Source organism: Podarcis muralis, chromosome 16 (genome assembly GCF_964188315.1).
Source record: "Podarcis muralis chromosome 16, rPodMur119.hap1.1, whole genome shotgun sequence".
Lineage (NCBI taxonomy): Eukaryota > Metazoa > Chordata > Lepidosauria > Squamata > Lacertidae > Podarcis > Podarcis muralis.
The window spans coordinates 25622574-25645882 of NC_135670.1; the positions used below are offsets into that span (position 1 = coordinate 25622574).

The 23309-nt window shown below is 49.8% G+C and overlaps 2 protein-coding genes across 7 annotated transcripts in view; one reads left to right on the forward strand and one right to left on the reverse strand.

Moving 5' to 3' along the window:
* Positions 1-17950, forward strand: SLC7A4 (solute carrier family 7 member 4). Its single transcript, XM_077920736.1, has 5 exons — positions 1-219; positions 5032-6085; positions 9333-10009; positions 10956-11064; positions 12926-17950. Exons 2-5 carry the CDS (start codon positions 5104-5106, stop codon positions 13120-13122), a joined length of 1965 nt encoding a protein of 654 aa, XP_077776862.1. The 5' UTR covers positions 1-219; positions 5032-5103; the 3' UTR covers positions 13123-17950.
* LRRC74B (leucine rich repeat containing 74B) overlaps positions 11412-23309 on the reverse strand; it is an 18122-nt gene continuing 6224 nt past the window's right edge. For 3 of the 6 annotated variants that reach the window (XM_028709800.2, XM_028709796.2, XM_077920737.1), the window contains 6 exons: positions 22325-22434; positions 21056-21171; positions 20859-20937; positions 20197-20292; positions 19586-19702; positions 18536-18799 (listed from right to left, as the gene is read on the reverse strand). In XM_028709800.2, coding sequence (XP_028565633.2) covers positions 18791-18799; positions 19586-19702; positions 20197-20292; positions 20859-20937; positions 21056-21171; positions 22325-22434 — 527 coding nt within the window. In that variant the 3' untranslated portion in view covers positions 18536-18790. Of the gene's footprint in view, positions 12515-18535; positions 18800-19585; positions 19703-20196; positions 20293-20858; positions 20938-21055; positions 21172-22324; positions 22435-23309 lie in introns of those variants that run through there. The other 3 variants (XM_028709797.2, XM_028709798.2, XM_028709799.2) reach the window with 3 other exon arrangements.

Consider the following 23309-nt stretch of genomic DNA (forward strand, 5'->3'; position numbering starts at 1 on the left):
GGGCTGCTTCAGAGCATCTCTCCCCCCACCTCCTTCCTTTGAGCACCATCCGGGCTCGCCTGGGCAGCTGGTGCCGGTGGCGGCGGGAGGGGGGGCGGATTAAAAGCAACTCCCTCCCTCCTCTCCTGGAGAACAAATAAGGCCGTGACGCAGCGGCGCCGCTGCCGCCGAGCAGGAAAGGCCCTCGCCGGGTGCAGCGAGCGGAGCAGCCTCGGGCAGGTGAGCAGCAACCCGGGGGGGACGGGGGACGACCCGGGACGGCTCTGCAGGGCGGTCCCCATCGAGGAGGGTCCCACCTGCTGCCCGGCCGGCGCCAGGTGCGCCTGCATCCGCCAGCCTGGCAGGTGAGGAGGAGCAGAGGCAGCAGCAGGGCCCGGGACTGGGCGGAGGCTCCCGCAGGGCAGCGCCATCGGCCCGCGTCCGCCTCCGGGAGCCTAACCTCCAGCACCTGCCTCGGGGTGTCTAACCGCGAGCAGCTGTCCCGGGTCCCTTTTTTGGGATCGGCTGAGCATCCGCCCAGGTGCTTCCACTAACCCAGGCACTGCTCTGCCTTCGGGAGAGCGGGGAGCTGTCCAGGGTGGGGCAAGTGCTGAGCCGAGGCGGCCTCCTCCTCCTGTCTTTAATATTTGGGGGAAAGGGGGAATCTTGTGTTTCAAATTGGATTGGGGGGGTTGTCTTCAATGGGGAAAATAACACTGGGCCAGAGCTCCGTGGTGGTGCCCCAGATTTGCATGCAGATGGTTGCAGGTTCAATTCCCATGTAAAGATGGGTGAGAATCTACCTGAAGCTTTGGAGGGCTGCTGCCAACCAGTGTATGGAATACTGAGCTGGATGGACCGATGGTCTGACTCGGTCTAAGGCTTCCTGTGTGACTTCACTTGTGTCTCATTTCAACATCAGTCTTCTTAGCCGCTTGCTTTCCTTCCTCCTCCCATACCCACAGTTGGTTACCCCAAACGCCCATCTCTGCCACTGACTTCCACCGCCAGCGGAGACGTTTCTGTCCACTGCCCTGAAATTGTGATCCAAAACAAGCCCCCGTTTTCTGGGAGGTGTGGCAAAAGCGGTGCATCGGAGCATGTGCAGAGTTCCGCTCCTGTCCTGTCAACTTGAAGAGCTGACACCCCTTTGCGCACCGGTGTCAAAGGCAGGGGTTTCTGGGGAAGGGAGGCATAAACCCGAGGCAGCTCTGAGCTCCAGCACCTCTCCCCATCCCTGTTTAAAAAGGGAGCGCTGCTCACCAGTTCATTAAGGCAAAAGGGGGGCACTGACCCACAAACCTCAGCCTGCCCTCTCACCTGCCTGCCTTCTTAGTGCCATCCAGTCGAAGGAGTGGCAGCACCTCCTGCCAGCTCCTTCCTCCTTAGTCTTTCCTGTTGCCTTTGTAGAACTCAGCAAGGAGAGGGGGGGGGGGGGGAGAAAACTAACCTGAGTTGGCTCTGTCTGTCACTGGCTCTGTTGCCCCCTGCTGTTGGGCTCCCTGCCTTCCACCCTACCAATCCCGGTGGGCACCAGTCGTCACCTGTCCAATTTGGGGCAAGGAGCGAGGAGGGGGAGAGGGGCCATTTTAGATCTAGGGTCAAACTAGATGTGACATAAATTGTGCCCTGCATGTCAGAGGGGTCCCTTGGGGATATGTAAAACACACAACCACACACCTTTCACTCAGGGCTAGTCTCTTTTGCCATCAAAGCCTTGGACATATTTTCCCAGAAGGTTTTTCTTGTTGTTGTTGTTTTTGTGAACATATGCCTAAGTGTGGGGATTTGAGGCAGGGGGTGACCTTTTCAGTGGGGAGGAGGGAATTCACAGTTTGCAGAATACATGGAATATGGAAAAAAAGAGATATTCAATATTCAGCTGTAAAAAGAGTCAATTTCAAGAGCATTTTAATGTGTATAAATATACACGTAGATACACATAACTTATAAACCAAGAAATATGCTTGCTTCTCCTGAGAAATAAACACATGTAGTCTAATAGGTGGGCAGGTGGCAACACTTCCTCCATTGCAGGGGGTTGGACTAGATGGCCATTGGGGTCCCTTCCAATCCTATTTCTGTGATTCCCTAAATGACACCCCCAAGCACATAATTCCCTCATGCCTGCTTTTAAAAAATATATATTTTATTCAGTTTCAACATTTATAACATATGGAGTCAAAACACAATTTCGTATTTTCTCTTTTTCTTGTCGACTTCCCACCCCTTTTCCATGGAGTTGTTGATTCTCCCCTTCTTCATGCCTGCTTTGTTGACATCCCTGCAGCCCCACCCAGCCAAGCTGCTATTATTGTTGGGATATGAATAGATGCTAGGAGAGGATATATTAATTAGATATTATCCATCCTTCCTTCCTTCACATGTGCGATTTCATATGACTTCCTTCGCCCCTTTGTAGCTTGAACGGAAGCTTAGATAGTCCAGTTTTAGCTTTTCAGTTTAAGTAATCCAGAGTGCGTTAAGGCAGACTGGACTCTCCTGGTATTTCCCCCTCCCCCTCCCCCATCCCTCAAACAATAATCACACAGACAGTCTTGTAAAATGTAAAATATAACATTTACTCACTCAGAAGAGTAACAGATTCAGGAGGCTTTAAATGGTAATTCGGTTACAAAGGCATACTTAAGTCGAGCTCAAAATGTGGTCTGAGCTTGGAGCTCAGACTAAGCAGATGCTCTCACATCGCTGGCACGGTGGGAAAAGGTGGAAAGAGATGGAAAAGAGGACATACCCCGGCAAGTAAAGGTAAATGTACCCCTGACCATTAGGTCCAGTCATGGACGACTCTGGGGTTGCAACGCTCATCTCGCTCTATAAGCCAAGGAAGCTGGCGTTGGTCCGCAGACAGTTCCCGGGTCATGTGGCCAGCAGGACTAAGCCACTTCTGGCAAAACCAGAGCAGCGCACGGAAATGCCGTTTACCTTCCCGCCGGAGTGGTACCTATTTATCTACTTGTACTTTGACGTGCTTTCAAACTGCTAGGTTGGCAGGAGCTGGGACCAAGCAACAGGAGCTCACCCTGTTGCGGGGATTCAAACCGCCGACCTTCTAATTGGCAAGCACTAGGCTCTGTGGTTTAGACCACAGCGCCACCCGCATCGAATATATAGAAATGCCCTCTCCCTGTCAGGGCACTGCGGAAGTGTCTCTCGCAGAGTTCTCTCCAGGAAACTTACATAAAAGCACTGTCAGCTTCGGCTCCTTATCATGTGCCTATCTAGCAAAACATGAATGGTTTTACTGCATTTTAAATATCCCACAATAATTGCTGAGTTTTCCTTCTTCAGGCAAACTGGTCCCCAGTTACCAAGGGACAGTCTCCAATCTTCTGGCCCCAATCCCAGGTCAACAGCTTTCTTTGGATGACGACCTTGCCTTTTGTGTCAGTCTTTTTTTATATAAAAAAAAACAGTGTTGAGTGTGTACGGTTGTGTCCGTGCTGTTCTGCAAGCTTCACAGCAATATAGGTCGCAGTCTTCTACTGAGTCAGAACCATGGGCCCACCTAGCTTGGCAATGCCTGCACGGACTGGCAGCAGCTTTAGGGAAGTTTCTCTCCCAGCCCTACCCGGAGATGCCATGGGCGACTCAACTTGCATGCACAGCAGATGCTCTGCCACTGAATTATAGCCTTTTAAATACATTTGCTGCCCCTCATCTATGAATGGAGAATTCTTCCATTTGGGGCCACAGTGCATTGAGAGTTATAACCTTCCTGTTTATGCTCAGATGCACAGAAGCGCAGGACAGAAATTCAATCCGATGCTGTTCCCTTGAAAGGAAGAAAAAAAATCCAGGAACAAAAATGGAGGCAGTAAAGGGTTAATATCCACCGCCCATGCACTTTCTGCAATTGACATTTGAAGAAGTACAAAAAAAGAATGTTCTTTATTGTTTGGAGAATTGCTCTGCTGTTTACACAGTGACCTTGGCTTCTCATGTACTTGCTCATATTGTTATCCCTTTTTATTAGGTTCTGTCTGTGATCTGTCTTTTCGTTCCTTATGCTGAGTCAGGCCATTGGTCCATCTAGCGCAGTGTTTCTTACTCTGACTGGCAGCTGCTCTCCGGGGTTTCAGTCAGGTAACGTTCCAAGCATTACCTGCAGATGCTGCCATTAAGGATTGCTGCCACCTGGGGCCTTCTGCTTGCAAGACAGAGGTTCTGTCACCAAGCTATGAGCCTTCAACCCCGTCCTCTAGGAGTTAAGTGTCTTGGAGGGTGGGTGTGAGAGAGAGATCCCTCCTCATATCAAAACACCAAGCCGTGAGCAGAAAGGCTTCCAAGGCAGTGTGCATTCCTAAAAACTGCTAATAGTTCCTTTAAAAAATAAAGTTTAGCAGCCAGTGCAAGACAGGTTGTTACAGAGCAGGTAAAGAGAAAAGGGAAAAAAGTATTCCACAGTACAGTGGTACCTTGGGTTACATACGCTTCAGGTTACAGACTCCGCTAACCCAGAAATAGTACCTTGGGTTAAGAACTTTGCTTCAGGATGAGAACAGAAATCGTGCTGTGGCAGCGCGGCGGCAGCAGGAGGCCCCATTAGCTAAAGTGGTGCTTCAGGTTAAGAACAGTTTCAGGTTAAGAACGGACCTCCAGAACGAATTACGTACTTAACCCGAGGCACCACTGTACAGAATATTGGGCAGCACACAAGAGTATCAGTGTGCAATGGCAGAGGGTCTGTTGTGCTTTTGTTCCTGCACGCTGAAGGCAAGCTGTGATAGTGAAAATTAGTTTCTACACTGAAATCCTTTATGTGCTGGGCTCCCTCTCCAATCTCCCCCTTCCCCCAGGGCCTCGCACAACCAGCTTGGAAGGAAAACTTTCCGCACAGGAACACTCTAGCCCATCAAACAGGATATTTTAAAAAGCCAAACCTGTTCTGCAGGAACTTAGGCACAGTGACCTTGGTTTGCTCCCATTCAGCTCCAACCTCCACCCCAGCTGGCTTCTAGGCTGGTCAAGCCCAAAGCCCTGATGAGCACCTCTGATTTCACGACCCTTTCCCTCCTCACTTTTGCCCAGGAGTCGGAGACGCTTCTGCCTTCCCCCCGAACCTTCGAACGGAGGAAACGGCCCTCCGTCCTTCGCGGCAAGATGGTGACCCGCCTCCCTCGCTCGGCGGACCTGGCCCGCTTCTGCCAGAAGCTCAACCGGGTTAAGACCCTGGAGGACGACATGATGGAGACGTCCTTCAACCGCTGCCTCACCACCGTCGACTTGGCGCTCCTCGGTATTGGCGCCATGGTGGGCTCCGGCCTCTACGTCCTCACGGGCACAGTGGCCAAGGAGACGGCTGGGCCGGCCATCGTCGTGTCCTTCATCATCGCTGGCATTGCCTCGCTGCTGGCCGCCCTCTGCTATGCTGAGTTTGGCGCTCACGTGCCCAAGACAGGCTCGGCCTACATGTTCACCTATGTCTCCGTAGGCGAGATCTGGGCCTTCCTGATTGGGTGGAATGTCATCTTGGAGTACATGATAGGGGGAGCGGCCGTGGCCAGGGCCTGGAGCGGCTACCTGGATGCTATCTTTGACCACCGGATCAAGAACTTCACAGAGACGCACGTGGGCAGCTGGCACATCCCCTTCTTGGCCCACTACCCAGACTTCTTGGCCTTTGGCATCCTCCTTGTGGCCACGGCCTTCATCTCCTTCGGCGCCCGCGTCTCCTCCTGGCTCAACCACGTCTTCTCTGCCATCAGCATGGGAGTCATCCTTTTCATCCTCATCATGGGCTTTGTCCTGGCCCGGCCTCAAAACTGGGGGGCCGCCGAAGGAGGGTTTGCCCCGTACGGTGTCTCGGGGATCATGGCCGGCTCGGCCACTTGCTTTTACGCCTTCGTGGGCTTTGATGTCATTGCCACATGCAGCGAGGAGGCCCGCAACCCGCAGAGGGCCATCCCAAGAGCCATTGCCATCTCACTGAGCCTCGCCACGGGAGCCTACATCCTGGTTTCCATGGTGCTGACGCTCATGGTGCCCTGGCACTCTTTGAATCCCGACTCGGCGCTGGCCGACGCCTTTTACCAGAGGGGCTATTCCTGGGCTGGCTTCATCGTGGCTGCCGGGTCCATCTGCGGTGAGTCAGAGCTGCATTTCCAGGATGTGGGCTCTTTCTAAACCAGGGATGAGGGAGCTTTCTTTCAGCCTGAGGGCGGCATTCCCTCGTGTGCGACTTTCCGGGGGCCGCACACCACTGGTGGGCAGGGCCGGAGGCAAAAGTGGGTGGAGGAATGGACAGAATTGTCCCGTGTCCGCAGGAGGCTAGATTTCTGCTCTCTCCATCCAGCAAGAAGGCTTTGACGCCGTTTTGGGAGACATTCCAGCCAGACAAAAGCACTTTAAGAAGGGTCCAGAGCAGGGCTGGTGGGGGCTTTGGCCTGGGAGACGGCAGAATCATGCCACGCATACAGAATCATACCCCGTTAAATGGACATGGCTTCCCCCCAAAGCATTCTGGGAGCTCTCATTTGTTAAGGGGACTGAGAATTGTTAGGAGAACCCCTCTTTTTCTTTAGCGATCACTCGTAGCCGAGTAAGATTGTCTTCCATGAACACAGTCTTAGCAGTGAGTCCGTAAGTGACTCTGGAGGCCAATTCTGGATCCACACATCCTTCCACAGTGGGGACATAGATTTCCTGCCGGGAGGTGATCACAGTGAGGGTTTGCCAAGGGTGTCTTTCTCTTAGCACATTTCTCCCTTTTGTCCTGAGTTCGAGCGTCTTCAAACTCCAAGACACCTTAGGTAAAGGCTGTTCTCCAATTGGAGCACTCGCAGGCAAGTGTTTCCCAATTGTCGGTGTTTATACTACCTTTTTAAAGATTTGCCTTGAGAGAGTCTTTGAACCTATTTTGTTGACCACCAGCATTACGCTTTCCATTTTTAAGTTGGGAATAAAATAATTGCTTTGGAAGACGATAATTAGGCATCTGAACAACATGACCAGTCCAACGGAGTTGATGTTGAAGAATCGTTGCTTCGACACTGGTGATCTTTGCTTCTTCCAGTTCACTGGCATTCGTTATTTTCATTGCCATGATCCTACGCTTTGTCGAAGGGAGGAGAAATCATTTATTGAACAGATGGAAAGTTCTTTAATCTGAGTAGGCTGAAAGCAAAGAGCAAGGTTGCCATAGCTTCCATCATAGAACTTCAGTATGCTGAGGAGACCCCTATTCCCCTCACAGAGCTGCACTTCCCAGATTGGTTTAACAACCACTCCCTCTTCCCACAACAACCCCTGGAGGTAAGTTAAGCTGTAAGAGGCAATGACTGGCCCAGTATACCTGAATAAGGAGCGTCTCCACCCCCGTCATTCAGCCTAGACACCGAGGTCTCACTCCAAGGGCCTTCTGGCAGTTCCCTCACTGCGAGAAGTGAGGTTACAGGGAACCAGGCAGAGGGCCTTCTAGGTAGTGATGCCCACCCTGTGGAACACCCTCCGATCAGATGTCAAGGAGATGAATAACTATACAACTTTTAGAAGACATCTGAAGGCAGTCCTGTATCAGGAAGTTTTTAATGTTTGATTTTCTATGGTGCTTTTATATTTTGCTGGAAGCTGCCTAGAGTGGCTGGGGCAATCCAGTCAAATAGGTGTTATATTAATTAATTATATGCCACCCTATACCTGGAGGTCTCAGGGTGGTTCACAGAACAAAATCAAAATATAAAACTACAAAATATATACGTAATCAAAATAAAAACAACAACCCAATAACACCCCCCCCAAAAAAACCCCCCCACATTTTAAAAGGGCATAGGACATCAATCAAATCAACCAAAGGCCTGGTTAAAAAGGAACTGGGTAGGTTAAAAAGGGTCTGGGTAGGTTCGTATGGAAAGAGGCAGTCCTTGAGGTGTTGCAGTCCTGAGCCATTTAAGGCTTTATAGGTCAAAACTAGCACTTTGAATTGGGCCCAGAAAGTAATTGGTAGCCAGTGTAGTCAGAGCAGGATAGGTGTAATATGTTCAAACCATCTTGCCCCAATGAGCAACCTGGCTGCTGAATTCTTCAGTAGCTGAAGCTTCCAAACAGTCTTCAGAGGCAGCCCCATGTATAACGTATGGCAGTAATCTAACCTTGAGGTTACCAGAGCACTGACAACAGTAGTTAGGCTCTCGAGAGCCAGTGTGGTGTAGTGGTTAAGAGCGGTAGTCACGTAATCTGGGGAACCGGGTTCGCGTCTCCGCTCCTCCACATGCAGCTGCTGGGTGACCTTGGGCCAGTCACACTTCTTTGAAGTCTCTCAGCCCCACTCACCTCACAGAGTGTTTGTTGTGGGGGAGGAAGGGAAAGGAGAATGTTAGCCGCTTTGAGACTCCTGAAGGGGAGTGAAAGGCGGGATATCAAATCCAAACTCTTCTTCTTCTTCTTCTTCCATGTCCAGACAGGGGTGTAGCTGGGCCACCAGCCAAAGCTGATGGAAGGCATTCTGGGCGACTAAGGCTATCTGAGCCTCGATCGACAGCAGATTGTAATAATAGTTGTTGTTGTCGTCTTGGCTCACTGGGTGACCTAACATGATGCGTGCTGTGACCCATGGATGCCTTTTGCCTTTATGGGTCTAAAGTGTTAGCTGGCTACATTAAGGGATGGGGTAACTCCTCTGTTTTGGCTTGATCTTCTGCTTTCCCTACTCCATCCCTCCAGGGCCAGGGCCTTGCAGAGGCCCGAGCCAGGTAGATAATCCCCTTTTTTTACCCTGGGGATAACTGAAGTCTTATAAATAAGTAAGTATATAAATAATTTTCACAAAAGTTACGCTGACAAATAATTTCTTTTCAAGTCTTGAACCATATCTGCATATAAAGACAAAATGGAAAAGATAGATATACAAATACAGTAGTACCTCGGGTTAAGTACTTAATTCGTTCTGGAGGTCCGTTCTTAACCTGAAACTGTTCTTAACCTGAAGCACCACTTTAGCTAATGGGGCCTCCTGCTGCCGCCGCGCCGCCAGAGCACGATTTCTGTTCTCATCCTGAAGCAAAGTTCTTAACCTGAAGCACTATTTCTGGGTTAGCGGAGTCTGTAACCTGAAGCGTATGTAACCTGAAGCGTATGTAACCTGAAGCGTATGTAACCTGAGGTTCCACTGTAAAATACATAGGGAAAAGGATTATTTTAAGTGAATATGCTGACCGGGGCCCCCTTTGGAATTGGAGGCCCGGGCCAAGTGGCCCATATGGCCCCCTCCCTCTTTCTGGGCCTGTCCAGGGCTGTCCTGCTTCTTTAGCAGGCTTTAGCAGGGACTGCCTGCCTTGTGGGTGGCATCTCTCTGGCTCACCTTCCCTTTCCCTTTCTTCTCTCTCTCTCTCCAGCCATGAACACCGTCCTCCTCAGCAACCTCTTCTCTCTCCCTCGCATCGTTTACGCCATGGCAGAGGACGGGCTCTTCTTCAAGGTCTTCTCGCGTGTCCACCCCCGGACGCAGGTCCCCGTGGTGGCCATTGTGGTCTTTGGCGTCCTCATGTCTCTCCTGTCCCTCAGCCTGGACCTGGAGGCTTTGGTCCAGTTCCTGTCCATCGGCACCCTCTTGGCGTACACCTTTGTGGCTGCCAGCGTGATCATTCTGCGCTTCCAGCGGGTCAAGACGGAGGAAGCTTCCAACGCCAGGAGCGAAGCTTCTGCCCCAGAGTCCACCGAGAGCATCGGCGCCAACGAACCCAAGGAATACGAGTCTTTCTCAGATAAGCTCCACCTGGTGGGCAAGGAGAAGTCGAAAAGCAGGCGAGAAGGGGGGCAGATGAAGGCCTTTTTTGAACCCTACCTAGGCTTCCTGGCTGACTTTGACCCCGGCGAAGTGGTCACGGTGGCCGTGATCATCCTCATGGTGTCAGCAATCTGCTTATCCTCCATCCTGGTGTTTGGGCAGAACCAGCTCCACCTCCCCACTTGGAGCTTTGCCTTGCTGGTCCTCCTCTTCAGCCTGGCCTTTGTGTTCAGCGTGGTCCTCATCAGCGTTCATCAGCAGCAGCAAAGCACCCAGACATTCCAGGTAGGGATGGGGGAGAGATTTGACACCGTTTGCATTTATTATTATTATTATTAATTGTATACTGCCCTATACCCGAAGATCTCAGGGCGGTTCACAACACAAAGCTGCAATATGCGGAGCACAAAATACATAATAATCAAAACAATTAACAATGCTAATCTATACACACTAATAAACAATACCCTCCCCAACAAAAGCCCCTAGACAATACTCCAGCCCACATGTACAAAAATCTAAATTAACATGTAACATTCAACAATGATTTAAAACAACCCCACCCTCCAAATAAAACAGTCTTGTCCATATTCCCAGAGCTGGCACACTGAGCGGGCCTTGCCCAGAGAGAAAAGCAGAGAGCTTAAAAACTCTTGGGATGACAGGTATCTCCAAGCGGGTATGGTGCAAAAAAAGAGCTTTTAAGCTGCTTGCCTTGCTTAGGTTTAACTTGCTGCGTCTTAATTAGCTGGCCTCCAGCTGCATATGGTTGAAATTGCACAAGTTAGATGTACGGGAGATACGATTGTATTGTACACCAACCGAAACACAGAATAAAAGAATAAAAATTCTAAAAGTTAAAATGTTCTGAAAACAAGGGCAATTTAAAACATCTAATAGTAGTTAAAAACATTACTCCCTTCCAAAAATCTTAGGATTGCCAGGAACAGTATTCTTCAGCCCCCAACAGCTGGATAAACAGGGATGTTTTCAAATTCCTTTTTATCCCACCTCGGGCACCAGCAAACCATGCTATACCACTGGTATGCTATATCAATGGACATTCAGAGAACAAGAGGTGCAAAGAGTCTTAAGAGAAGGTTAACCCACCCATGTAAGGGATGGCATTTGTCCCACCCTGTGTTTTTTCAATCAGCCCTGCAGGAAAAGACCGCTAAGTGCATCCTTCCATTTTCCTGCTCTCATTTCCCTTGGTCTTCTTTTTCTTCAGCTCCCTCTGGTGCCACTGACTCCAGCGCTGAGCATTTTCATCAATGTCTACCTCATGCTGAAACTCAACTACATGACCTGGATCCGGTTCTCTGTGTGGCTGCTCGTGGGTGAGTTTGGGGATCGGTTGCACACAGACGCACCCAAGAGCGAGGACAGAAATCGGGATAAGTAATGTGGAAGGAAAGTGCATATATTGGGGTGAAATGTGCCTAAAAAATGAATATAATTACTGTAATCAGGGGTGCCAACTGTTGGGATACTGCTGGGGAGATGGGGGCATCAGACAGCTCCCAGCTGGCTCCAGCCACCGGCCGGCAGCCGGATGATCACCGGTCTCCCTTGGAATGGCATCAATCAGCGACATGAGCCTCAGATACGTTTAGAGACCTGTGCACGCTCTATCAGTAGAGTGTGTAAATCTTCTCACAGCAGAAGAAGCGGACAGAGCCATGTGTAAGCAGTATAGTACAGCATTTTATTCAGCAGCAGGAACAAAGGAAAAAACATGTCTGCTTCCCTTCGTCTCCAGCAAAACAGCAGCAATACAAAAGCTATATACAAACGGAAGTTCCCAGCAAGCGCTGGAAGTAAACAGGCATGTGACACACAACAGTCATACCTATACCCTTTTAAGGTGGAACGGAACTATATCCTAACACCAACTTGAATAAAATATGGGGGGGCAGGTAAGCCCTACAGCACATAATTGATCACATGACATGGCACACACACACCATTTGAATGGCAATGCCCATCAACTTTGGGGACCCTGACCCTTTCATTGGAAATTTGTGGGGCTGTCCCCCTCTACTTGGCACCCCTGTAATTAAAGAGGATAGCAGACAAAAATCCATTCCATTATAGGAAATGACTTTGAGAACATGTGTGCATTAGGAGAAATTCACACCAAAATGCTGGTGAATGTTAATGAGGACTTAAAAAATAAATAAACTGCAGACCGCTATGGGGAGGTGGAGAACTACTGAACTTAAGGCTGGGAAAAGGAGAAACCGGATTTGACAGATTTGCCCACCCCTAATGTCTAAATCAGTCTTCCCCAACCTAGGGCCTTCCAGACGGTTTGGACTGCAATTCTTCTCATCCTCAGTCAGCAGTTGTATCATGCTACAGCTAATGGGAGTTGTAGTAATTAACAAAAACAATAATCCACACACACAGTTTAATTAATGGACTGTTTAATTAGCCAAAGGCCTGGGAGAAGAGGAATGTTTTTGCCTGGCACCTAAAAATATGTAATGAAGGCGCCAGATGAGCCTCCCTGGGGAGAACATTCCACAAATGGGGAGCCACCACAGAAAAGGCCTGTTCTCGTGTTGCAACCCTCTGGACCTCTTGCAGAAGGAGCACATGAAGAAGGGCCTCAGATGATGATCACAGGGTCCAGAGGTTGGTTCATCTGGAGAAAGGCGGTCCTTGACATATGTATAATGGCAGGTGGAGCTGGATCTGAGCATTGCAACTGGGGGTTAGCCAAAGCGGTGCCCTTCAGATGTTATTTGAATTAGCATTTATTAAATTTGTTAGACTCCTTTCTCCCTACAGAAATACAAAGTGCAAAAAGTCAAAAACGAAACAGTAGAATAACAATTTCTCTGCAAGATATTGAAAATCACACAGCCTCACAAGGAAATCAACACCAGCAAGATAATCATTAACTGAGAACAAATCGGAAATTAGTAACATATAAAGCAGCCCATCATATTTCACCAAAAGCCTGCAGGTAGAAAAAGCAGAGTCTGCCCTTTTCCCATCTGCCAGGAAACAAAGGGAGCCAATGAGAGTCTGTGCCAGCCGGCTGGGGCTGATGGGGAGTTATAATCCAAACCACCTGGGGAGGGCACCAGGTTGGGGAATGTTGGTCTTAGATGCATGCCACCATTCTGGGCTCTGGTGCTGGGTTTGGGGGGTTAAGGCTGCTGATCTGTTTCTTTGTGCGTTCGTCTCCAGGTTTGCTGGTTTATTTTGGTTACGGCATCTGGCACAGCAAAGAGAACCTACGGGAGCCTACGGCACACTCGGTCTGTGCCCGCTATGTGGTTTTCCCAAGCGGCAGCCTGGAAGAGACAGTCCAGGCTGTGCAGCCCAGCACTCAGCCCTCTCAGGGATTGGAGGAAATGGCAGGCGAGGAAGAAGCCAAGAGGTGATGCGGAGAGGCCTAACTTGGAGGAGACCCTTCCCTTTGACCACCACCCCCAGCCCACCCACTACTCTCCAGTGTTTTGGCAGAAAGAAGAGGAGCCCTCATCTGATTCAGCCAGGAAGACTCTGGGAGTGTTATTGAGCAGAGACCCACTGCTTCTGCTTTCCTGCTTGGTCTGTATTTCTGCTCTGGAAAGCTGGACCCATATTGCCATTGAAAACTGCCCAGTCTATCCTGCCCTCCAGCTTGGAACCGAGAGCTGATCTGCAGACAGCCCATCTCAACCCACAGTGGACGGGGGGCAGGCTGTCCTTGTACTTTTCCATTATCTACGTGTTTCCCCCCTTTTCTTTCCTCCAGGCTCCTGCCCTGGCTGCCTGCAACCTTCATTCCAGGTGTCCTGTTTAGATTATTTTGGGGTGGCTCCTGTTTGATGGGTTCGTACAAAGGGGCAAGATGGGAGGGGCGCCGCTGTGCCAGCTTCAGGGGTCAGTTCTCATTCCCAGACCGTTAGACAAGACTGTGTTGGCTCTGCTTTGACGGAAAGCTGTCTCTTGCCTGCCACAAAATACGCTAGAGTAAATGGCATCTCTGCGTGGAACGAGGCAGTAGGCATTTTTGCACTGTGAGTGCGTCTGTCTCTCAATGATGCCTGCTCGATTGTGTATGCCAGAAAGCATGGACCACAACTGCCATCATCCCCAGACGGCATAGCCTGATGGTGATGATGATTGATTGATTGACAACCTGCCCTTCACCCTAAGGTCCCAGGGTGGTTTTGCAGCATTAAAACACAACATTAAAAGCAATTTCAAACAACTTGCAACCATAAGTTGGGTCCTAAAAATATACACCTCATGTCAAAAGCCAGAGTAAAGAGGTGCATCTTCAGGATCCTCGAAAAGCTGCACAATGAAGGTGCCAGATGCACTTCTGTGGGGAGGGACTTCTCCAGTTTAGGGGCCACCACAGAGAAGGCCCTCTCCCAGACCGCCCCCACCCCAAGCCCCTGAGGGCAGAGGAACTACCAGGAGGGACTGCCCTGCTGATCTCAGAACCCGATGGTCTCTAGGGAAGACTGTGGTCTGTCAGTATTTGGGGCCTGAGTTATTTCGGGCTTTAAACACCAACATCAGCACCTTGAATTGGGTCCAGAAGCGAGCTGGCAACCAGCGCAGCTGTTTTAAAATGAGGAAGATCTAAATGGATTACCCCAGCCAGCAATCTGACTGCTGCGTTTTAGACTAAGTGAAGTTTCCAAATCGTCTTCAAGGGTAGCCCCAGGTAGACTGCATTGCAGTAATCCAGTCTGGAAGTTAACAGAGCTTGGGGGTAGGTGTTAAAGTCCAGGTTGGTGAAGAAGGGAGGGGATTTATCACCTTCTCCACCAAATCAACTTACCATTTCTCAGCCCCTTCTGCCTTTTAGTGTTCGATAACCAACTCTCCCCTCTCAGCAGCTCAAAGATGGCATGGATTGAACAGGTGCCAGCCAGGCAAACGATACCTTAATTGGTGACAGCTCAGGTATGCCCCACAATACTAGTAGCTCCCAGAATTGAACTTGGACATGCACTTAAAAAAGAAATTCACACTAGAAAAGTTAAGTGTGTGGCTATTCCTCATTCTGGAAATATTCCAGTGGAAAGGGGCTATATACAAAAAGGTGAAATCATAGAATGGTAGAGTTGGAAGGGACCCTGAGGGTCATCGAATCCAACCCCCTGCAAAGCAGGAATCTCAACTAATGATACATGACAAATGGTCATCCAACTTCTGCTTATAAACCTCCAAGGAAGGAGAATCCACCACCGTTAAACAGCTCTTACCATCAGAAAGTTCTTCAAGTTTAGTTGAAATCTCCTTTCTTGTGACTTGAATCCACTGGTTCATAAAGTAGATACCTGTCCTTGGGAGACCAACTGCCCTGTTTCCATGTCAGAGACTCTTCCGGGGTTTCCGCAGTAGCAGTGGCTAAACCATCCAATTGTACCTATTTTAGAGAGCCCCGCCAGCTAATGGTGAGGCTCATGGCAAGGCCACAGCCAGGGACTCGTGCACAAATCCAGCAGGGAGACTCCTCTATGGCCACTTACGGGTTTGTCTTTAATTCATTCCATAGCACAGAACTTAGGGGTTGCTTCAGATAACTCACAGCAGATAACTGGGAGAACGTTTCACTGAACTCTGAGGGGTTTTGCTTTTGAGTAGACGTGGAAGGGGCTGCAATGCTAAGTCTTTTTGGAAAATGGCATTGTTTCGTTCAATTTTGAGTGAGGAAAACACTTGCTCAACCCCCCAACATGGTGCCTTCCAGCTTGGTTTGGACGACCACCACCATCGCCCCCAGACAACACAGCCATGCTGGTTGGGGCATACCTAGGGATTGGCCAGGTTGGCCCCTGCCAACCGCACAGGCAGAGAGAGGGCACAAAAATGGCATCTCTCTCAGCGCCTTGGCAGAGGAATCTGGACACCATCACAGTAGCCCTGCAGAGCCTCCTTCCCAGTCAGAATGGCTGGTGGTTAGTTTGTGCAGTGGGACTTCCCATGAGAACACCCCTGCCTGGCCCTCTGTCCTCTCTACACTGTGCCCCACCCTCCATTCCCACTGCGTGCCCCCAGAATGGACTTTCAGCTGATGCGGTGGCTAAGAAATGTCAGGCGAGGCTCTTCATTTAGCACAGGCGAGTTGCTTTTCCCTGGTTTCTTTCCCGCCTTGACCAATTTCTGGGGCATGTGACGCTGTGGGTTTAACCCAGAAAGCAAGGGCCGTTGACTTAATGTCAAAGAACCAGCCGGCTGTAAATTGCACCGGCAAAGTCGGAGTTAACTTGTTACTAGCAAAAACACAATTTTCACAGAGTCGGCCAAGTGTTGGGTCTAATAAGCATAGCAGCTCATCCCCAGTAGGCCTGGACCCATGTATCAGCTGCAGAGATTGAAAGTCCCTGCCTCCCTATAGCTGTCTAAGTCCCCTCGACTCCACGGCTTTTTCCAAGCAACCAGAGACTATGCCTGGGTGCAGCCTGCCACTGTTCTGCCCATTTCAGCTCTCTTCTGGTTCTGGGAGACAAAGTGGGGAGGGAACTTATCACAGCAGGAGGAGGAAACACCCGTGACTCTTCACCAGCCTTACTCATCTCTGGCTCTTGGCCTCCCTTCTCCCCGTCACCGACTTCAGCTTCTGCCTCCAATTCTGGGCTTCTCTCTGCCACCGGCTCTTCCTCTCACCAAGCCCTGTTGCCTCTTCCCAGTCTTCTCCCTCTGACCATTCGTTGTTGTCCCATCACCATTCCCCAGGACCTGAGCCTTCTTCCCTTGGGGGTCCCCCAGCTGATGCCTCTCAGCGGTCCAGGACACTTCAACAGGGCTTGTTTCCGAGTAAAGTGTGCACTCCAAGTTACTGCCTTTCTGCTGGCACCTTGATAGAAGTAACAGGAAGGCAAGCAAAGTATTGTCCAAAGTTCCTGCCTCTGGCTTGCCAGATTTAGGCTGCAGTCCTGTGTACCCACTTTCCTGGGAGTAAGCCCCATTGAACTCAGTGGGATTAACTTTTGAGTAGACATTTATAGGATTGTGCTGTTAAAACACCCGGTTTAAGAGTCATTTGTGATTACTGAATTATGTCATGTATTTATTTTCAGAGAGGGGTGGGGACACCAATTGCCAAGGGTGCAAGGAAGCCTATGTATGCCTCTGCATGTTGGCAAAGGCTGATGGGAGTTATAGTCCCAAACATCTGGAGGGCACCAGACTGGCAAAGTTTTCACAGCCTTCTTAAAAGGACTTTTTATACTGCCACCCACCGGGTCACACACTAACTCAGGGCCAAACCTCCTGCCACAGCACAGGCCGCAGGCTACTTAGGAATCTCAAAATGGCCTCCCTGCTCTCGTGAAGCTGCCCTCCTTCTCCAAAGAACCGGCTGAGTATTTGCTCAACTGCTTAGCATGAATCTGAGCACGACAACTGCCCTTCACGACCCACTGCCAGCCCCACTTTGTCAGGCTGTGTTCTCCTGTGTGCATTTGGCTTTCCCAGAAGCAGATCCCAAGGGCCAATCTTTCTTGTAGAGAGAAGAAGAAGAGTTTGGATTTGATATCCCGCTTTATCGCTACCCTGAGGAGTCTCAAAGCGGCTAACATTCTCCTTTCCCTTCCTCCCCCACAACAAACACTCTGTGAGGTGAGTGAGGCTGAGAGACTTCAGAGAAGTGTGACTGGCCCAAGGTCACCCAGCAGCTGCATGTGGAGGAGCGGAGACACGAACCCGGTTCCCCAGATTACGAGACTACCGCTCTTAACCACTACACCACACTGTATAGTTTGCCTGGGGACCTCCGCTGCTGCTGTGCCTGACATGCCATCAGGGGTGGCATCACTTACCTGTTGCTCACGCTGACTCTTGGATACATCAGCTTCTGTTGTCTCAGAGGCCAGGGCAAAAACACTGAGAGGCCAAGAGAGCTCCCGAGAAGGAAGGAAGGGTTTTTTCTTCTTGCAGATTGCTAGCAATGGAAGCCCAGAGAGCAAAAGTCTCTCCTTGCTCTCACCCACAGATGGAGGGAGGTTGTGCAGCTGCTTATGAGACGCTGGAAGCTGGGTTTTGTCACACATATGTCTCACCGGTTTGCCGGTGAATCCCAGACAGGCAGCGCGCCTGCTGTTTTGCTCTGTGCTCTGACCTTTGCTTGCTTGCTCCCATCACTAGATTTGTAGCAGTGGGGATATTGCCCTCCTCGCTACTGCCTTCGCCTGTCATGCTGTGATTCTGCTCTGTGCGACAGCTTGTGGCAAAGAAGCCAATTAATATAAAGATTTTTTTCCTGTTCCTTGGCTGTGAGTTTATTTTTATGCATAAAACGTATACACCTCTTGATTCTAAAAAAAACAAGAACTCCAAAACCCTCAAAGTGATTTACAAAGAGGATAAAATGTTATGAATAAGGAATATTAACAGCAATGATTTACAACTTTCAAAAAATTAAAATAGCAATAGACCAAAAGCACATTAAAACTCGCATCGACCTTCTAAACATCTGGGTAAAGGTAAAGGTAAAGGTACCCCTGCCCGTACGGGCCAGTCTTGACAGACTCTAGGGTTGTGCGCCCATCTCACTCAAGAGGCCGGGGGCCAGCGCTGTCCGGAGACACTTCCGGGTCACGTGGCCAGCGTGACATTGTTGCTCTGGCGAGCCAGAGCCGCACACGGAAACGCCGTTTACCTTCCCGCTAGTAAGCGGTCCCTATTTATCTACTTGCACCCGGGGGTGCTTTCGAACTGCTAGGTTGGCAGGCGCTGGGACCGAACAACGGGAGCGCACCCCGCCGCGGGGATTCGAACCGCCGACCTTTCAATCGGCAAGCCCTAGGCGCTGAGGCTTTTACCCACAGCGCCACCCGCGTCCCATAAACATCTGGGTAGGCCTGTCTAAACGAAAGTGTTTTTAACAGATGCTAAAAGATGGGGAGAAACAGCACAGCCTCTCTCTCTCTCTCTCTCTCTCTCTCTCTCTCTCTCTCTCTCTCTCACACACACACACACACACCATTATTTGTCAGCAAATGGAAGAGCAGAGGGTCCCCTAATGAGCTCCTTCTTCACTTTGCAGGTAGCCAAGGAAGGAAAAATAAGCAGCCTCCCAGGGCTGTCCATAGTTGGGGTGTCTTCTCAGAAAACCTACAAAAAAGAAGGATCCCATAAGTCAGTGGCAACCCTCTCTGGCATCGCTCTTGTTCCCACGATTTTCCCTAGCCAAGAAGTTGCAAAGCACCAGATTTGGCTTAATGGCCCTTGGAGAGAAATCCCTTGGATAGGTATCCAAGGCAGGCTCTAGCCAGAGAAGCTGAAAGCCCAGGCTTAATATCCACCAATGTGCCGTGTGAGAGTCCTGGGGCCAGCTGTAGAAACCCAGTGCAAACAAGTTGGAGTACATGACCAGCATTGCAGGGGGTTGGAGAAGATGACCCCTATGTCTCTGGACTAAAGATCTGGGAGACATGCCCCAGGAATCAATGGGGGTGGAGAAAGTTAGGCTAACCATATGGGGTCCTTGAGAGCGACCACTGCTTCAAATGCCCCTTCCAGCATCTATGACACTACCATATGTTTTCCAGTTAGCGGAGGGAGGGAGGATCTGGAGAACAAATGAAATGCTTTTGGGGGAAAGTGTTGCATTACCCCCCCCCGGGGATTTTGCTCAATGGCTGGAACAGAGACTGAGGATAATTGCATTCCCCGCCCCCCCTCCGAGAGCTGAAGGTGTGCTAGGGGCATCTTGTTCTTGGGACACCCGTTCCCCCCTTTCTCCTCTGCTGTCTCCTGCGGTTCAGGAAGTTCTGTACATTGCTTTTTTTAATGCTAGAAAAACCTGTTTGATCAGAGGCGGCATTGGGATGATGAGAACCCACTGGGAGCCACCAAAAAAGACCCTGCAGCCCAGCAGAGGGGTTGGGCTTTCTGTACCTTTGACGGGTCTGTTCTGAATGAGCAGCTGGTCCAGTTGTGCTTGATCTGAAGGCTCGGGAAAATTACCTGGATGCCATCGCAAAGCCCTGCAAAGTCCTGCTTGACAACAATCTCCTGAAAAGGACAAAAAATATACCCTCTCCATTCCCACATCAAGAGCATGGTGGAGACGGTTCTCAAAGAGGTGTGTGGCAGGGGGTCTTATCCCCCTATTCCATTTGGGTGGAAGTCCATCACCTTCCAGCCAATCCAGGTTGTGCAGTTATAGCCTAGGTTTCTATGAAATGTAAACCTCTATTCAAAGTGCTGTCCTCAGTTAGGGCACACCAGTCCCAGCATGGAATTGTTGGAGCAGATTCACTGCATACATAAATATTTCTCCAATCCCACATTGCCTACTATGGCCTTTGCCAAGATGGTGCCTGCACCAGATGGTTTGGACTACAACTCCCAGCGGCCTTAGTGTGGTTGTGTGACCGTGGAGCTGCTGAAAGCTCTAGTGAAAACAAAACAAAACTGGAGAGCACCAGGCTGGTGAAGATTGGGCCACCACATCACAAGCACACCACACCACTCTTCCAACTACTGACTGACTGACTGATACCTACTGAAAAATCCAGGACTTCCAAGGCAGCATTAGGATTTGCTTGGAGGGCTTTGAGGATCCCAATGCAGCCATCGCTCTGAATGGGGTTCCTGGCCACCTGCAGGTCACAGAACAGAAACGTGCCAGGTTAGTTTAGGGCAAAGCACTAAGAACAGAGCTGGGCAACTGGACTCCCAACTGCCATTGGCAATGCTGCCTGCTGGGGCTGATGGGAGATGGAGTCCAATGACACCTGGTGAGGGTCGCAGACTTTCCACCCGGATTGCAGAAGAAGCAATCTCTCTTCTCACTAGAGGAATTCCTCCATCTTTTGCATGTGGTATGGAATGCTACTTCTTAGATCAGATAACATGTGGCTCTCCAAAAGCTGCTGGACTCTTAACTTCCATCATCCCTGACATTGCCTGCTGGGGCTGATGGGAGTTGGAATTTAACCACACCTGGAGGCCCACAGCAGAGGCGGATTTAGGGGAGGGCGATCGGTTTAGTCACACTGGGCACAGAGCCTCAAGGGCCCCACAACTATTATTTAGAATGGATCGCAAGAAGCAGGTATCACAGAATTTGGGCATCGCTGAAATTTGAGACCCCAAGGTCTGCCACTGCCCACAGTTTCGCCATTACTACACCAGAGGATCAGACACTCTCTAAAAAGCCACTTACGCTGAAGATCTTGAGGGTTTTGTTTTCTTTCAGGCCCAAAGCTAGGCAGAGGGCTCCTTCTAGAGAAATACGGTTGTTCCTGAGGAGAAGAAGAAGAGGAAACCATCGCAACCATCTCATTTCCCTTTCCCTTCTCTTATCTCTCTCTGTGATCTCCCCAGGATGCCAAGCAGAAGCTGGGTGCTGAGCACGCTTACCCAACGTTCAGCTCTTCCAGAACGTTGTTGACTTTCAGGGCCTCACCCAGGGCAGTCGCTCCACCGTTGCCAAAGCCGTTGTACGAAAGGTCCAGCACCCGAAGGAAGATGTTGGCCTGAGGAGGGAAGGAGGGAGGCAGCCTTAGCAAAGATCTGGGTGGGGAAACCCTCTGGGGCTCTGGGTTCAACATTTTTGAGGGTTTCCCACAGGTTTCTGGGTGGTCATTGTGAGAACAGGACTGGATGGGCTAGTTCAGTAGGCTTCTTCTGATGTCCTACCTGCTCAGACACCCTAGGATTAAACAGATCTGAAATATCTAAAAGACCACCTTCTTCCTTCCAGACTCTCTTGTGTACTAAGCTTGGCAGCCCAGGAGAGGGCATGCTCCTATGCGGTGGAATTCCCTCCCCACAGAAGTGCATCTGGCATTTTCACTGTATAGCTTTCATCATATGGCATCTGAGATGCAAGTTTTTAGGGCCCACTCTGCTTGACTGCAAATTGTTTAAAGTTGTGCTTTTGTATCAATGTAACCCATCCTCAGACCTTAAGGTGAAGGGTGGGTAAGAAATCCGGCAAATAAAATAAAATAAAAATTATTACATTGGAGGGAGGTGGGTCTCAGGGCATCCTGCCACTCGCTGAGCAAGTTGCCACCCCTGATCACTCAGATCGGTCTATTTTGATCCAGAAAGGAAGAATAGTTTTGCTTAAGTCTCCACCTCTGCCTCCTCCAACCTTTTTGAAACAGAATGTGGCAATGTGCTAATGCCTTCCCCACTCTTGATTTCTTTACGCCAGGGGCCAGTTGGGGTTGCTTTGCTGTGTTCACAACAGAGACGCATAAGCAGACTTTCCTAAGCTTTTAATAAGGAAATAGGAATGCTGTAATCTGGAAGGATTTGGAACAGGGAGAACCAAAGCATCCCTTTGAACATGACACAAGGCGTTTTCAGGCGAGAATATATTTTCAGTGGCAAGTAGCATGGAAAGCTGACCTGTACTGAATCAGGCTCAGTATTGTCAACATTGACTGGCAGCAGCTCTCCAAGGTTTCAGACAGGAGGAAACTTCTGCAAGCAAAGCAGGGGCTTCTACTCGAACTACAAACTTCAAACCACTGGTCCAGCTAGGTCAGTATTGTCAACAGCGCTCCAGGATTTCAGGGGATGCTGAGGATTTTAACCTGAGACCTTCTAAATGCAGAACAGATGCTTAAAAAATGACATTACAACTGTAGCCGAACTGTAATTAGGCAGTTCTCTTACCCCTAAGCCTTTGGCAATAGCAACTGCTCCTTTGCCCCGAAAATGGTTCCAGCTGAGATCAAGCTCCTTCAGGCCGACGTTTTCTGCAATCGCTGCACCAAGAACCCCGCCTGGTTAAACGGAGAACACAAGAAATGGGCCAAGAAGCACAAGCATTAGATAAAAAGAACTGCAACATCCAGAAGCTCCCTCCAATATTTGCCAACGTGCCCCCTGACTTAGGGAGCTGGAAATCTCACAATCGGAGATTAGCATGACCCAGTACCCCCCACGCTACTGATCTCTCTCCCCATGGAGAGAGAAAAAGGGGAGGGATGAGATTAGTAGAAACCACAAGCAAAGAGAAAGCGTTCTGCAGGAAGCAGGTATGTATGAAGCAAAAAAAACCTCAGGGGAGTTCAAAGAATCGTAGAATTGCAGCGTTGGAAGGAACCCAAAGAGATATCTAGTCCAACCCCCTACAATGCAGGAATTCATGGATTTCAGATTTCTGCACCTTGGGGAAAAGAAAACAGCTTACATGACTCTCCAACCAGAAGGAACACCAACAAGAGATTGGATGGCCATCTGTCATGGATGCTTTAGCTGTGATTCCTGCATTCCATGGGATTGGACTAGATTGGACTAGAGGACCCTTGGGGTCCCTTCCAACTCTACAATTCTATTATTCTATGTTTTAAAAGCTGTAGTCCGCTGGGAAGATCTCCTGCACTAGCCCTGTTGAAATGAGCTGGTACTCCACCCAAAAAAGCACAACCCCAGAAAAAAAACCCCCAAAGGTATAAGGCTTGCATATGAGACTTTCCTGGTGGATTGGTGTCTGTGTTAATTTGGATGGGGTAGGTAGGACTGCTCTTCCACCCTGGCTCTTCCAGCTGCAGTCAGGTGGCAGGGCGTGCCCTCATTCTCCACTCAGACAGGTGGAAACTACTGTTTGGGGATTCTGCTGCGAAGTTAAAACATACCAATTTTCTTGGGCCTTTGG

Bases quoted from the DNA above. Each gene is read 5' to 3' on its own strand.
- SLC7A4 (XM_077920736.1), top strand. From the start codon at position 5,104: ATGGTGACCCGCCTCCCTCGCTCGGCGGACCTGGCCCGCTTCTGCCAG. The intron at 10,010-10,955 runs GTAGGGATGGGG...CTTTTTCTTCAG, and splicing joins AAAGCACCCAGACATTCCAG to CTCCCTCTGGTGCCACTGAC. The intron at 11,065-12,925 runs GTGAGTTTGGGG...GTTCGTCTCCAG, and splicing joins CTCTGTGTGGCTGCTCGTGG to GTTTGCTGGTTTATTTTGGT.